Source organism: Mustela putorius, unplaced genomic scaffold (assembly GCF_011764305.1).
Source record: "Mustela putorius furo isolate JIRA1106 unplaced genomic scaffold, ASM1176430v1.1 tig00003858_pilon_pilon_pilon, whole genome shotgun sequence".
In the NCBI taxonomy this organism is placed as follows: domain Eukaryota; kingdom Metazoa; phylum Chordata; class Mammalia; order Carnivora; family Mustelidae; genus Mustela; species Mustela putorius.
In genome coordinates, this window is record NW_025422010.1 from 29,928,324 (window position 1) to 29,943,043 (window position 14,720).

Genomic DNA, 14,720 nt, shown 5'->3' on the forward strand with positions numbered 1-14,720 from the left:
TATACTGCTTATAAAAAGGTCTGAAGTAACTTGATTTTCCAGAAGCTTTTTCCCCAGCGAGGCTGGCTGGTAGCTGCCCTCGGAGGAGGCCCTTGCCAGGTCAGCATGTCCAACCCCCTGTGTCCTCTGCTGTTAGCCACATTGTTTTCTCTATTCTGTTGGCATGGTCTTTAGTGAGCCTGGCCAGTCGGCCTCTAGAAGTGGTGCTCCAGAAGTATCTTCTGTGGACTTCTGCAGAGATAGAGGATCCTTGCAGCCGAATGGGAGTCACAAATGAACCAAAGCCTCAGCTCTCTGGAATCCTTGGGAAGGTCTTCGGCATGGGCGAGGTTTTCAGCTCCCTGAGGATTTACCTTCGGATACTTGAACTGTTAAATTAAGTCGATTCTCAATTTGATTTTCATATTAAAATGTAATGGGCCTTTTCCTAGAAAATTTAGAAGAAAATTCTTTTTGCCCTTGTCACAGATTCTAAAGGGTGTGATATTGCCAGTGCTTTCTGAGGAGATGTAGGATTTTGCCTTTATACCTGAACTCTTGCGGTTTGCTACGTTATTGTTAGGAGATCGGTTGAAACTTGTAACTGCTGTCAGCACACTTGGCTTCATTAGCCCCTGCCTCTTTCTGATCTGTTAGTACTGATAAACTGGGAAACTAGAAACCACAGAACCAGGTTGTATTTACTTGTTCACGTGTTTATTTCAACATTTGTACCTTCAGAAAATATACGTTCAGCCAGGCGTGGTGCTAAATACTAGGGTTACAAAGGTGAGGGACGCTGGTTCCTTGTGCTCCAAGAGCCTTCTGGAGAAGCAGGGGGTGCGGGAGCATGGCGGGGGATTGGGTGGAGCACCTCCCCACCAGGCTAAGCTGCGTGTGGTGGAGACCAGGTGGGCCCCCGGTAATGGCGCTGCATTTTTTTTTTTTTTTTTTAAGATTTTACTTATTTATTTGACAGAGAGAGAAATCACAAGCAGGCAGAGAGGCAGGCAGAGGGCGGTGGGAGGAAGCAGGCTCCCCGCCGAGCACAGATCCCGATGCGGGACTCGATCCCAGGACTCTGGGATCATGACCTGAGCCGAAGGCAGCGGCTTAACCCACTGAGCCACCCAGGCGCCCCAGGCGCTGCATTTCTTAATGCACGAAGTGTGTAAACGTCGTTGCACAGTTTTGGCTGCAGAAGCCACTTCCTGTGTCTGTCATGTTCTAGATTGTGAGTACTTATTAGGAGCTGAGCTTCCAGTGGGCACGATCTTACCTGACATCAGTGACCTCCTGCTCCGCTCAGTTTCTATCATTATTAGTGGTGCTGTTGAATCACTTGGTCAAGGTGCTAATTCCCAGACCTTCCCATTGTAAAGGCAAAGGCGTATCTTTTTTCCATTACAGAAAGTAAATTTTAGGACAATACCTTGACATGCATGACTGGCTTATTCCCCCCAAACTTCTCACTTAATGTTTTAGAGTCGGTGAGCCTTTCCTGGACCAGTTACCTTTGTTGCAAAATGGTGATTTTTCCAGGTCTAACGTTTCTTCTGCATTTGCTAGCTGTCCGTGTTCTAGAAAGATGTTCATATCCTCCCTCCCTCCTTCCCTTCCCCCTCCTTCTCATCATTCTCAACTAGATTTTTATTGATTGTATTACAGTCCATTAGAGCCATTATTCTTTTGATATATAAAACTGCCCTGCGTGTGGCTAAGTCGGAGACGTTTTCCCACGGGCCCCTGTGCCTGTTCACATGAGCCCGTGAACACATCCTTGCTTCCTGCCACGAGGTGTCCCGCCCTGTCCCTTCCCTGCCCCTCCCTTGGAATCCGCCCCCCTCAAGAAGCTCTCTCAGTCCCAGTAAAACTCCAGACACCAGAGCGTATGGAACAGGGGCACGCGCTGCTCCGGAGAGGTCATGGCTCCCGGACGCTGTCAAGTGGCTGAAGCTAGGGAATGGGGCAAAAATAGGCCCTTGTATTGAAGTCTTTCTAAAGTGTTAATCTATCAGAGGCTCTTTTTTCTTGTTCATTAGAAACTTCATTATGGTGGTACTTCAAGGTTATCGAAGAACATTTCCTCTTAAAAAAAAAACCTTAAAATCTTAGTACGAGTCGTTCTTACCTCTACAGAGGGAGAAAGGACAACTTAATCTCAGAGTGAAAGGAAAGAGTGCTCAGAAATAGTAAATAATTTGCCCAAGTGGACCCTGTCTTTGTACTTTGTGTACCATTTTTTCCTTTTTTAAAAGATTTTATTTATTTGAGGGAGAGAGAGAGCATGAATGGGGGCAGAGGTAGAGGGAGAGGCAGGCTTCCCACTGAGCAGGAAGCTCAACACTGGGCTCAATCCTGGGACCCTGGGATCATGACCTGAGCCAAAGACAGATGCTTAACCCACAGCCACTCCGGCGCCCCTGTGTGCACTTTCTCTCTGTGTGTGCTACTCCTGTGATCGGAAGGGATCATTGGAGCTACCTTCTATACTTTCTGGTAGACTTTTATATTGTATATTTGTGATCTAAAAAGCATCCTCAATGTTGCCAATATTTGTAATCTGTTCTGCTTACTTTCAGGTGCGGCTAAATCCAGTCCAGCGTCTAAGCCGGGATCCACACCTTCTCGTCCCTCATCAGCCAAAAGGGCTTCGTCCAGCAGCTCAGCATCCAAATCTGATAAAGATTTAGAAACACAGGTCATACAGCTTAATGAACAGGTAACTCATCAGCCCTGGCCAGGTCTCTGAGAGGGGAGGGAGGGAGCAAACACCTATAGGCTGAGGTAAGGGAGCGGGGGCAGTAGTTTCAAGCAAGTAGGGATTAAAGAAATAGTTCAGGCAGATAAAATCATTGGCCCACTAGGAACAAAAGATGTTAGTCAGAAATCAAAGCGGTACATTAATACAGAAGGACTCGGCCTCACGTAAATGCAGGTCCACAGGCCAACATCTCTCTCCCCACCTCACCCCCCACCACACACACACCATCTCAAGGCCCAGTCACCAGCTCCAGGCTACACCACGGCCTCTCTGCCCACTTCCGGCCAGGCTAGGTACCATTCACTCTTTCTCCTTCCTTTATATGGCAGCAGCTATTTGTCAGGCCTGTCCTCTGGGACAGACCCCATACTGGGTGCTACTAACATAATGGGTAGTGAGAGAGAGACCTTTGACCTTCCCTTCCCTCGTAGGACTGAGAGCAGTGGTCTGAGGTGGGCGATTATGCCAGCAAAGTAAACACAGGACACTTCCCACAACAGTAGATGGATGCTACAGAAGCACCAAGCCCAATACTTGAGGGTTAGAAAGGCCCCAGTTGTGTTTTAAGTTGAAAAATGTTCTTTTTTGTCTAAATCTAGCTCTCCTATCATGGAAATTTTCAATATAAAAGTTTAGGTATGATGTCTACCTACCAGTAGCTAGTTTTGCCTAGGATTAGATGTCGTCGAAAGGTAATAAAACCACTGGGAGCACAAGGCCGCCTGCAGAAGACGCCTCCCCCGACCTGAGTTAGGAGAGAGTCCTGTATCCTGGCTGCTCCCACCACTGGGAGAGGAGCCTTTATTCATGGTTCTTAGGCTGTTCCCAGAAGAGTGGTCAGGCCATTCCTGGTGATTAATCTGATTCCTGATGAGCCAGCACGAGTCTGGAAACAGTTTTGAGATAACTGTATATTTGCAGTCAGGAGTCTAGTTTGAAAGCGGGGGTTGCTTAGGCGTGTCTTTACAATTCTGATCACTTTAATGAAAATGGTGTGAACCCCAGAGTCATCCAGTGGGTACGACTTTGATTTGGAAACTGTGGAATGTTCCAACTACCTGCTGACTCTCAGTTTGAGCCCATACGGAATTTCCAGTAGTAGGTTCTTCTTAAATAAAAGGCTGGTGGTGCAGCCTCAGTGAGCCGTGGGCCACATGCCCAAGTCTCCGAGCAGATCCGAACAGACCTAGAGAGAATAAGGCGTGGGTCTCTGATGCTTTAGATTTATAACCTTTTCTCCTCAGGAACCCAAGTCCTTTTGGTATCTTGATTACCTCTTATTCTGTCACGATCTCTTTCCTCCCTGTGGTCTCCCTCTACCATACCCAAGTATCCAACCTTCCAACCCAAAGTATAACGACACGGAAACCTCAAGATCCTTCCTGCCCTTCTCCCACTTGGCCTTAGCCAGACAGACCCCCTTCCTCTCCTTGGGGCTGGCTCCGTGCTCCCATTAGCTGTCCAGTTACTCAAAGAGCCTCCCATCCCCCAGAGACCCAGAACTCATCTTCTCATCCAAAAACGTCACTCTAACGGGGAGAGGGAGAAGAGTGAGAGGAGCTTTCCAATGAGCTTATAACTCCTTTGTTGCTTCCAAAGGGCTTCACTGCCCTTGTCTGCCCCATGCTCACCAAGGAGGGCTATGTCCGTTCCCTTGTCCGTTGTGAGCGTTCTTCCAACTGTTCACTGAACACTGACTCTGGATCCATAGCCCTGTTTCTGTGTTCTCCCTCCGTTTTCTGTCCCGGGGAACAAGGGGGCCTTGCTGATGCTGGCGGGAGCCACAGGGCATCACTGTGCAAGGACGGAGGGCTCCGGGACGAGGAAGGGCTGGGCGGAGATGCCTCAGCTGCAGAGTGAATTACAGCCGTAATAGAGCAAGTGATGAGTGCCATAAACTTGAAGAATTCTCATTTACTTGGCCTCCTGCCTCTGTTCAGGCGGTCTCCCATGACAATTCCAGCGATAGAAACGAATCAAAAGACAGAGGGGAGGGGCGCCTGGGTGGCTCGCTTGGTCCGTTGAGCGCCTGACTCTTGCTTTCAGCTCAAGGTGGGGAGACAGAGCCCTGCGCTGGGCTCCTGCTGGGCACGGAGCCTGCTCAAGATCCTCCCTCCCTCTCTTCCCGCACCCCTGCTCGCTCTTTCTCTCTTAAAAAGCAGGACAAGATGACAACTAAAATCCTGAGGGCTGTGTGTGGAGCGTGGGTCAGCAGACAGGCAGTGGGCAGCGGGGGGGGGGGGGGTCACCGCCGTGCTCAGGGGCCCCTCGGGCTGGAGAGTGGGCGCTGGTTGGCCCCGGGCAGACACGGGAGGCGGGGTGGGCAACAGAGCTGGGAGGTCACTGAGAGGGAGGGGAGAGAACTTGCCCTTCTTGTCTCTTCCTCTTGACATACTCAGGGGTCCATCCCCAGTGTCCCTTCCACCGCTTTGGCCTCTGTGGTGATACCTCAGGTTTGGCCTGGCATCAGCTCCCGGGACTGGGAACGTGGACTTTGCTTGGCCACTTCACTGTCCTCATACACTCCAGCCCCTGTTGGTCTTTATTGGGGATGTTCACAGCTGTGCGTCCGTTCCCCAGCGCATCTGGAGAACCACCAGAGGCCAGCCTGGGCTGGAAGTTTCTCCAGAAGCCTCAGCCCCTGTATGTTGTACAGACCACAGCTCTCTCAAGAGGCAGCAAACCTGATTTCCATGGGTTGGATGCATCCAGAGACCCTTCTTGCCTCGTCTGGGGAGAGCTGGCAGATTCAGACACCTGAAGTGCCACGGTCTATCTGCTAGCACCACCACGGGCTGCAGAGGGACCCCGTGGCCAAGCCTCAGGAAGGGGTTGGTTTGTTTTACAACAAGGAACAATTTCTGGAATAAGGGAAGTTTTCTTCTTCCTCTACTTAAGGCTTCTGGTGGCCTTCAGGTTTTACAAATAACCCAACCATCTTATCAGAAATAAGAGGGAAAGTTAGCGAGATGCTCAGCCGCCTTGAGAGCTGCTTGGGAGGGGGTCTGCGAGGTGAGCTCGGAGGGGGCCATATCGGTGGGTCTTGGGCCCAGTGTGCAGGAAGGGGACGGATGGACCAGTAACTCCAGCCAGATCAATAGCATGTACGAAAGCCCAGAATTATCAGAGAAGAAAATTTCCCCTTCCAAAGGTAATTTTTAGAAATCCTATTAGGGTGATTTTAGTGCACTGAATGAGACTTCACCTGAGGAGGAGCATGAGTGATTTAATTTACCTCCTAAAGGATATTGTCTACGTAAATCTAAACACAGGGGCTTTAAAAAAAAAAAAAGCATTTCCAGGAAGCAGGCACAGTGTGATGGTTTGGGCCTGTGTGTACCTGATGTGCCCATTTAGGATTGGACACCCAGTCTGTTGACGCCACTGTCCGTGTTCTTCAGCCCAGCTGTTGCCTCCTTCCTACACCATCTCTGTCACCACTGGGAGAGGCCGCACAGCCCTAGTGGAAGGTCCTGGAATCGCATTCGGGGGGAAAAGGGAATGAAGGGCTGCTTGGCTGAGGGCACGGGGCTTCCTCATCTTCTTCCCCCTGCACTCCCTGCAGTGGCCCCAGAGCCAGAACCAGAGGACTTCAACCCGATCCACTCAGCCAGGCTCTCCGTCTCACCCGGTTGTCCTTGGGTAACTGGGACCCCGTTTCTCCATAGAAAGCATCTGTCTAGGATACTCAGGGACATTTATGCAGGGCTCCAAAACGAAGGGTGGCTCTTCTGAAGAAAGGAGGGTCCTCGGGATACATCTAAGCTCACCACAGCAGCAGCCTCTCTGCCCTGCCTCCCCTCAGAGGATGAACAGGGTAGGAGAAGGATGTGCTCTAGTGCTCTAGCCTGTGTTAGCAGGCAAGGAGGAGAACTTGCTCGGAGCCCGTATGCCACCGTGTTGAGCAGAAGAATCCGTTCAACAGTGGTTAGGAACGTCAGTTGGCAGAGGGCACGACTGGCCTGCTGGCGGAGTTGACCTTGTGGCCAAGGCTCGAGCTCCGTTGCACATCTGTTGTTTCCCGTCTATATAGAAAGGCGGAGTTGCTCACGTTTCTTATACTGTTTTTTGGGTTTTCTTTCCTTCTACCCTCACTCCCTTGCAGGTACACTCATTAAAACTTGCCCTCGAAGGTGTGGAAAAGGAGAGAGATTTCTACTTCGGCAAGTTGAGAGAGATTGAGCTACTCTGCCAAGAACACGGGCAGGAAAACGATGACCTCGTGCAGCGACTAATGGAAGTCCTCTATGCTTCGGAAGAACATGTAAGTGTGAGGAGAGCCCTTGACTGCTGCGTTCTAAAGCGATGTCGTGGGGCGCCTGGGTGGCTCAGTGGATTAAGCCGCTGCCTTCGGCTCAGGTCATGATCTCAGTGTCCTGGGATCGAGCCCCGCATCGGGCTCTTTGCTCAGCGGGAGCCTGCTTCTCTCTCTCTCTCTGCCTGACTCTCCGCCTACTTGTGATCTCTCTCTCTGTCAAATAAGTAAATAAAATCTTTAAAAAAAAAAATAAATAAAAATAAAAATAAAGCGATGTCGTTGGTCAGGGCAGCGATCAGTGGGCCTTCAGATGCCCTGGGACCTCGGAGAATGAGGACTCCGTGCATTGGTTATTCCCAGAGGAACAAGTATCACTATCCTCGTGATTTTTTAACCCACGTGTATTCATGAATCCATCTGGGAAGAGATGAGTGGCCAGGGCTGGGGAAGAGGAGGAGGACTGACTGAGAAAAATAGGTTGATGCAGCCAGGTACCAAGTGGTTTTCAGCTCTGAGCAGCGGAGCAGCAAGAATGTGTGTAAGATTCTTCCTGACAGAACAGAGTATGGTTAGAGGAAGAATTCGTCTAAATGTTTTTCCCATCCCCATCAGCCTCACAACTGCCTGTTTTTATTGCAGTGCTGGTTGTCTTGGTTCCTCATTGGCAGTGCAGACCAGCTCTACGCAACAGCTCTTAGCTGAAAAATATTTTTAGAAGGCCTCCTCTGGGGGTGTCTGGCTCACTCAGTCGGAAAAGCCCTGCAACTCTTGATCTCAGGGTCATGAGTGCAAGTCCCATGTTGGGCAGAGAGATTATGTAAATCTTAAAAAACAAAAATTAAAAAAAAAAAAAAAAAAAAAAAAAGACGGCCTCCTCTCTGGGCAGGACTAGCAGGGCTTCTCCTCAGGAGTGTGAGGGGGAGCAGTGGGAGGGGGAATCCCAGCATGTGGATTCCATCCCGGTGATGGAAAGCAGGTGTGAGGAACAGCCGAGGAAAGAGACTCAAGAGCAGGAAGGGAAGAGCGGGGGAGAGATGAGTGAGGGGCTGGGCAGCAAGGCAGGAGTGGGAGCCTGACCAGGAGCCCCCCCCCACCCCCGTGGAAGGTGTGAAAGAGGGGTCTGGGCTGGGGTTTTGAGCTCTTCCCTAGGCCAGGCTGCAGCTGGTGGAAGCGTCTGAGGCTATTGAACTTGGACACCCAGGGCCCCTCCCAGGGTTCTGGGGGTGAGCCGTGTTTGTCACTTCCACCCACCGGGAACAAGTCACCGGCAAGTTTACTTTAGGACTTATTCCAGCCCAATACCAGGCAAATGTTTACTCCTTGCTAGATCTGGAATCCTAGAGATGAGATTTTCTAAAACAGCCCAGGGTTTGAGGCCTCCTCGGCTACATTTTTTGTTCCCTTCCCCCAGCCCATATTTTTGTTTTGTTTTGTTTTGTTTTGAAGCCTCTTTCTCAGTTATCATTGGCTCAGACTGTAGATCTTGAAGCACTGAGAAACTTCCTGTCCAGGTCCCAGAGGCAGAGATGGCTTCACAAAATACGGTTCTCAATGTTTTCAGATCCGATGGCAGAAACGTCCTGATTCCTAGTGTGCCGGCAGCAGCCCAAATGCCTGTGGCCCGAGTGCTTGCTTGCTTATTAGAGGCTAAAGCCAGCCGGTCTCCATGGCGCCCCCCTCTGAAGGACCAGGCTCACTGACAGAGGAAGGCAGTGGCAGCATCCCAGCCCTGTGCTGTGGGCAGGAGGAGAACCCTTCCGACAGCCACCTCACTCGGGTCTTGTCCCAAGAGGGAGTTCTTGTGCAGGACCTGCTCAGGTGCCCTCCAAGCTCAGAGCTGACATGGATCCCTGAGCTCTGGCTCACAGCCAGCAGGGCCGGCCCTGGGTGAGAGTTCCTGACTTCTGAGTGTGACCTCAGGGGATTCCACCCTGTGCCTGTTGTTCAGTTAAATACAGACGCACCCTAAGTTGCGTTTCAGGGACAGGTGTTTGCCGGAGAGGCTTCTTCTCTAAGTCTTTATTTGGTGATGGCTGGTCTTTGATTCTTGGGAGTCAATCCTAGAATAGAATGTTTGGAAGATGTGGAAATCCAGATGGGAGTTTGCGTACAGAAGTAAACAGGGGTGGTTCAGTTCACCGTTGTAGAAACGTAATGGAAGTTTCCAAAGCAGATCACCAGACAGCCTTCTCGTGCCCCTCTTTATCATCCTCAGGATCTTTTTCCCTTTGGGGCCACAGGTATCTGGACTTAGTCATTGCTTAGGTGCTGCCTTGTCCCATCTGTCAGCTGAGGTGTGCCTGCTTATATAAACAGGCACTTAATTCCCAAGGCACTGTCACAAAAGTCACTGTTGGTGATCTAAAGATTCCTCTCCATGCAACCGAGAGCTCTGGGGAAGAGCCTGTGTTTCTGTCACTGGACTAAGGCTTGGGTGGACAGAAAGGGACAGAGGCACTGCCTCAGCGAGGGGCCACTGACTGGACTATGTCAGGTATGACCCATGCGGTAAGAGAGGCATAAACTTGTGTGGCGAGCCTACGACGACAGCCCGGAGTGACAAGCAGATACTCTAGAGAAGAGGACGTTGGGGTGGGTGTGAAGAATGACGGGGAAGAGCAGCTGCACAGAGCTAGGGAAGGGAGAGGATTGTGCAGGCAGAGGAAACCAGGTGGGCACAGCCCTGAGCCAAGAACGACCAGATGTGGCCGGTGTCCCCGGGGCACGTGAGCCTCCTGAGTGCCCCAGCCCCATCGAGGAAGTCGGGAGCCACCGGTAACCGTCCTCCTGCCTTTGCCCCCATTTTCCTCCTATGGTAGGCAAGAGCCTTCCCACAGGCTTCCAACTTGCTGCTCTTTCCACTGAGATCATGAGAATGCTGAACTCTAGGCTCGCTCACAGCCAAACCTTGAGAAAGCTCTGATGATAGGCAAACACTAGAATTTAGCCCGTAGTGCTCCAGGGCATTGTCTGGCATAGGTTTTGCCTGGCTTCCACTTCCATGCGGGTTTCAGTTGTTCCTTTTCATGGAGGGCATCAGAAAATTTTTCTTCCTGGGAGCTTACCTAGGCTGGTGTGAGCTGGGAGCACTTGGCTGTGATACGTAGTCCAACCGCCTCAGCCTTCCAGATCTGTTCTGCAGACCTTCACACTGCCTTAACCTGCACCCCTAGCATTAGCAATCCCTTGATAAGCTGGGAGGTTTGCACTTTATCCTGGTAAGAGTCTGGAGTCCACAGTTCCCACAGGCAGATGACGTCACCTTGAGAGCTGCCCTTGGCCCGCTGCAGACAGCAGTGCCCCCTCGCTTGCCAAGTAGGAAGGGGAGACCAGTGGTGAGGTCTGAACTCATGGGTTCCTGGTCCCACAGCTTGTTACAGGCCCAAGTCTTTGACTTTCAGTCCTGGGTTAACCCCATTATTGCGCAGTTAACTCCCAACTGTGCTGTAAGCAAATGCGATCTTCTTTAAAATGTCAAACAGATCCTCAGGTCTGATACCTCCCGTGCACCTAACACACACTAAACAACTAAGGAACGCACACTTGTGGCCTGCTGCAGTCCTAGCTGGAGGAAAGGCAGGTACCGCACTAGCAGTACAGAGTTAGGGTGATGGATGAAATAGCATCCCTGACCCCACTCAGGGCTGCGGTGCGTCGCCTGACCAAAGCCGAGCCAGGACGTGAAGCGGAGAGTAGTTGACACTGGGGAGAAGGTAGGGGAGCGGCATCAGGAAGGAACATGTGGCAGAATGGACGCCGGGGAGTTCCCAGGCTCCCACTCCTGGTAAAGACCCATGACCACTAGACTTCTTTTTCGCCCCTGGACAGGAGGGAGAACCCTCACTGGGAGAGGGCAGTGACTTGCGCGGTCTTGTACTATGCCCACAGATACTCCCCTGCTCCCCTAGGAATGCCACTGTCAGTTGAGGTGCTCTCTTTCGGAGCAGCGAGGACCACCCTCATCTCCCACAAGGCTGTAGGCCAGGCTGCTGCACCGGAGGCTGCACTGAGGGCCCAGGAATGCGGGGCAGGGGGGGACATTCTGAGGCCAGAATGAAATACGGTTAAGCCATGAAGGAGTTGGGGGGCCCCGAAGACAGAGTGTGGGCAGAGCAGGATCTTGGGCCTTGGCACATCGTGGTGGAGTAGTTCCGGGGGATGGGAAGAGGGATGGTCCTGGGCATGGGGAGAGCTGACTGTTACTAAACATTATGCCTCTGGACCCCGAGCTATAAGGGATAGGGCTAGATTGGAACCAGGGTCTTCAGTGTGATGTTCCTTTCTACTGTTGTCACAGAAAAGGTTACATTTTTTAAATCTTTCCACTTCTAGAATATATTTCAAAGAATTCTCCCACCATGAAATATTTGCAGCTCACAATAGGTGTTATGAACAGCCCAATCTTGTAGGCACCTTCCCTTCTTGAATTCCTTGACTTCTCTGTTGAATTCAGGGACTCCACTGACTCACCGATCAGTGAAGCTCTTGGGAAACTGTTAAATGGGTGCCCCTGTTATAATTCTCCATTGTAGAGATGGGAAAACTAAGGCACACGGTGGTTGAGTAACGTGCTCATCTGTTCCTGGGTCCTCAGGGATTTCTTCCTCTCAGCGCAACCTGTACCAAGTTGGGAAGTAACCAAGTGTGACACAGATGGGTGAGGTCCCATCCCTGACTTGAGTAACCTGAGGCCACCGTGTTGGAGACACATGAGCTTCCATGCCCGAGTTTTGTAGCTAAGGAGGAAACTGAGTGCTGCCGGCCCAGGGAAAGCAAGCACGGGGCTCAGGAGAGAAGACCCTACGGTGGCTAGGGGGCTGGGCTTGCCCGGGGCTATAGGGCATAGACCTGGCAGGAAGGCGGGTGGGGTACTGGGGTTGAGAAAGGAGCGAGTGTGGCCGGTGTGAGGCCGCCAGCACTCCTGTGGGTCCCACGTGCGTTCCTGAGGGAGCAGTGGCCCCCTTGGCTCAGGTGATAAGAGCCGCTTGCTTCCTGTGTCAGAACATAACAGAAGTTGCAAATGCAGCCAGCCAGGGCTGATGTTCCCTGGAGCGGTGCTCATGGGGGTTAGAGGAATGAATTAAAGGGTTCTAGAATACCTCCACCCTCTGGATCCTGTCTCTGAAGTACTTAGGTTCCCAAAGCAGACATCCCAAAGGCCTTGAGCCATGGCTGCTGACCCCCCTGCCGCCCTCCCTTGCCTTATGACTCCGACGGGGGCGTCTCCACAGCCGAGGAGTATCCGATCTCCCACAGGGTCTGTTTCAGTAAGAAGAGTGACAGGGCAGGAAAGGAAGCCGAAGCGTTGCATCGCCTGCCGGCAGGGTGGAACTGACCCTCCACCACCCACAGTGGCCCAGGGCTCTGCCTTTTCACAGCAGGTTCTCCCGCGTGGTCATGATGCTTCGGAGGCCGTGCCTTGGTTGACTCTTTCACGAGGGTAGGAATGTGGAAATGTGTCCCATGAAGGAATGTTAGGTGCGTCACACCTGACCGCTGTGTTCTAGAATGACAAGTCCTTGGAGAGGGGAAGCAGCGGCATCTGGGGGTGCATCGGCACGGAGAGTGGGAGAGCCCTGGCTGGCAAGGGGGGGTCCTCGCACATGCTGTCTAGGGAGAGGGAGTGCTCTGGACACTGCGGGGCCTCCAACCCAGTCCATAGTTCCAGCTGAAACCTCTCCCCCTGTCTGGCAGGAGGGCCACCCGGAAGAGGCCGAGGCTGAGGACCAAGTCCATGACCAGCAGCCCCAGCAGCAAGAAGAGTACTGAAGCGTCCTGGCCCCTTGCGCCTTCAGCTGTGCGTGGGAACTTTTCTTCTGGAGAAACGTGTGGCCTCAAGCTCAACAGAAACCAGTCGTTCCCAGTCTGCCGTTAACATCAACGCACTGTTGCATCCGCCAGCCACTGCGCTCGGTTCCCATTTCCTTTGCCAAGACCCGTTAGCAGCCGGCCGTTGGGCGGCCTGAGAGGTCACGGGGTCACATACCTACCACTTCACCACTTGGCTGCTTGGGATTGATTCTGCTCTTCTCATTTCTTTCCGGGACAGCTCTCCCCACCGCCCCCCCCACCCCCTTTTTATCCTGGTGTGAAACAATGGTAATTTGATATATGGTATTTATATTGGCATTTCTCAACCAGTGTCACTAGATGTCACACATTCGTGGTGCTTTGATGTTTGCAAGTCTAACCTCTGAACGTAAATTTGGTCAAATGATAAATTGGAGCAAAGGGAAAAGAGATCCTTGATATGAAAGCCATAAGGACAGTGACTTGTTTTATAGGGAAAAAGTTTCCCCCTCGACTCCCAACACTAAAGGGGAAAAAAAAAAATGGAATCAAAACTAGGACTTCAGGGCCCAGCAGTATTTCTCCCCGAGCACGGCAGACGGCCACACAGTTAGTTTCGAAAGACATTCACTCGAGGACACCCCCATCCCCACTTCGCCCTCCGACTGCTTGCCCTCCCCTCCCCCACCCCCGGGTTCTCATGCTTTTTTCTTTCTCAGGGTCCTCTTTGGTGGGCAGCCACTCTCCCCAAAAGCTGTCATCAATTACCTACAGTCCAGAGGGGGTCTGCGTAGGTGCAGGTCCTCCTGCCTCTCTCTGGCTTTCAGCCCAAAGCCTGTCCTCCGCGTTAGGGGACTCCTCCTCCAGAATGACTTCAGGGTGTGCGCCCCTGAGGGGCAGGGCTCTGCGTCGTGCTGCACGCTCGCTGCCAAGTGAAGACCTTCTTACTAGGAGCGTCATTCCAAGGGAGACTCCGGATTCTGAAGTCTGGTGTTGACACTGGAATGACAGCATAGGAAAAAAAATCTATGACTCCCCATACCTTCGGGAAAAGGGGATTTCCCTCGTTAATACTCCGGCCCTCCTTGTCATTGATAACCGTGGCAATTCGCAAATAGAGCGAAACATGAATGAATTAAAAGCATTCCTTATTTTTTTAACTAATATTTGCACATTTTCTTAGTATCTTTCCAAATCTCTGCCTCTCTTATTCCTCTGACAGATGGTATCCCTTCCTGGATCATTCATTTCACTTGGTTTCCTAACTTTAGATGTACTTCACTTGTTATTTGACTTAGCAGGTGCAAGAACAAACAAGTGTGCCCGCCCCACTGGCCTCTTAACTGAAAAGCTTAAAATAAATTTCTGAAATATGTATCCGAAAGCTTTGACATTTCTTTATTAATTGATGGAATACTAATTCTAAATTCTAGCATTGGAGCTTGCCACCAAAAGAAGTCTTCCCACAATCTCTCGCAGCAAAGTGGTATTTGAGTTACCGGTGAACACGATGGCTTGTATTTGTGAGGTTATTACAACGCACTGTGCATAACTGGACAGACGTTCTGTGGTGTTCGGTTTCCCTTCCTTCTCTCTCCCGCCTGCTCTGCGCGGCGGCGGCAGCTCCCTTCTCTCGGGCTGGACAGCCTGGCTCTCGGCAGTGACATCCTCCCACACCTGGGTACAGGTGGTGGTTGTGCTATGCTCGGCCGCACGCTTACCGGTGTGGTCCCTCCCGGCCGTTTGTATGGACCTTCCTTTTGTAAAAATCGCTCTTGTACAGAGGCACAGTAAATAACTCCACGCGCAGAGCATGCTTCAGTGGTTGCTAGGCAGAGACATCTCAGTGACGCCGGAATTGCCGGCATGGGGGTGGGTGTGATGTGATGATGGCGGAAGTTGCCTCAGCCTCGCGGGGGACAGCTGCTC

General features: G+C 51.6%; 1 protein-coding gene across 4 annotated transcripts in view; it reads left to right on the forward strand.

Moving 5' to 3' along the window:
* Positions 1-14,175, forward strand: part of MAPRE2 (microtubule associated protein RP/EB family member 2) — a 155,132-nt gene extending 140,957 nt beyond the window's left edge. For 2 of the 4 annotated variants that reach the window (XM_045065514.1, XM_045065513.1), the window contains exons 6-8: positions 2,562-2,701; positions 6,849-7,050; positions 7,277-7,779. In XM_045065514.1, the coding sequence (XP_044921449.1) occupies positions 2,562-2,701; positions 6,849-7,050; positions 7,277-7,335 (401 nt within the window). In that variant the 3' untranslated portion in view covers positions 7,336-7,779. Of the gene's footprint in view, positions 1-2,561; positions 2,702-6,848; positions 7,051-7,276; positions 7,780-12,695 lie in introns of those variants that run through there. The other 2 variants (XM_045065512.1, XM_004752307.3) reach the window with 2 other exon arrangements.
* Positions 14,176-14,720: the final 545 nt, after the last annotated feature.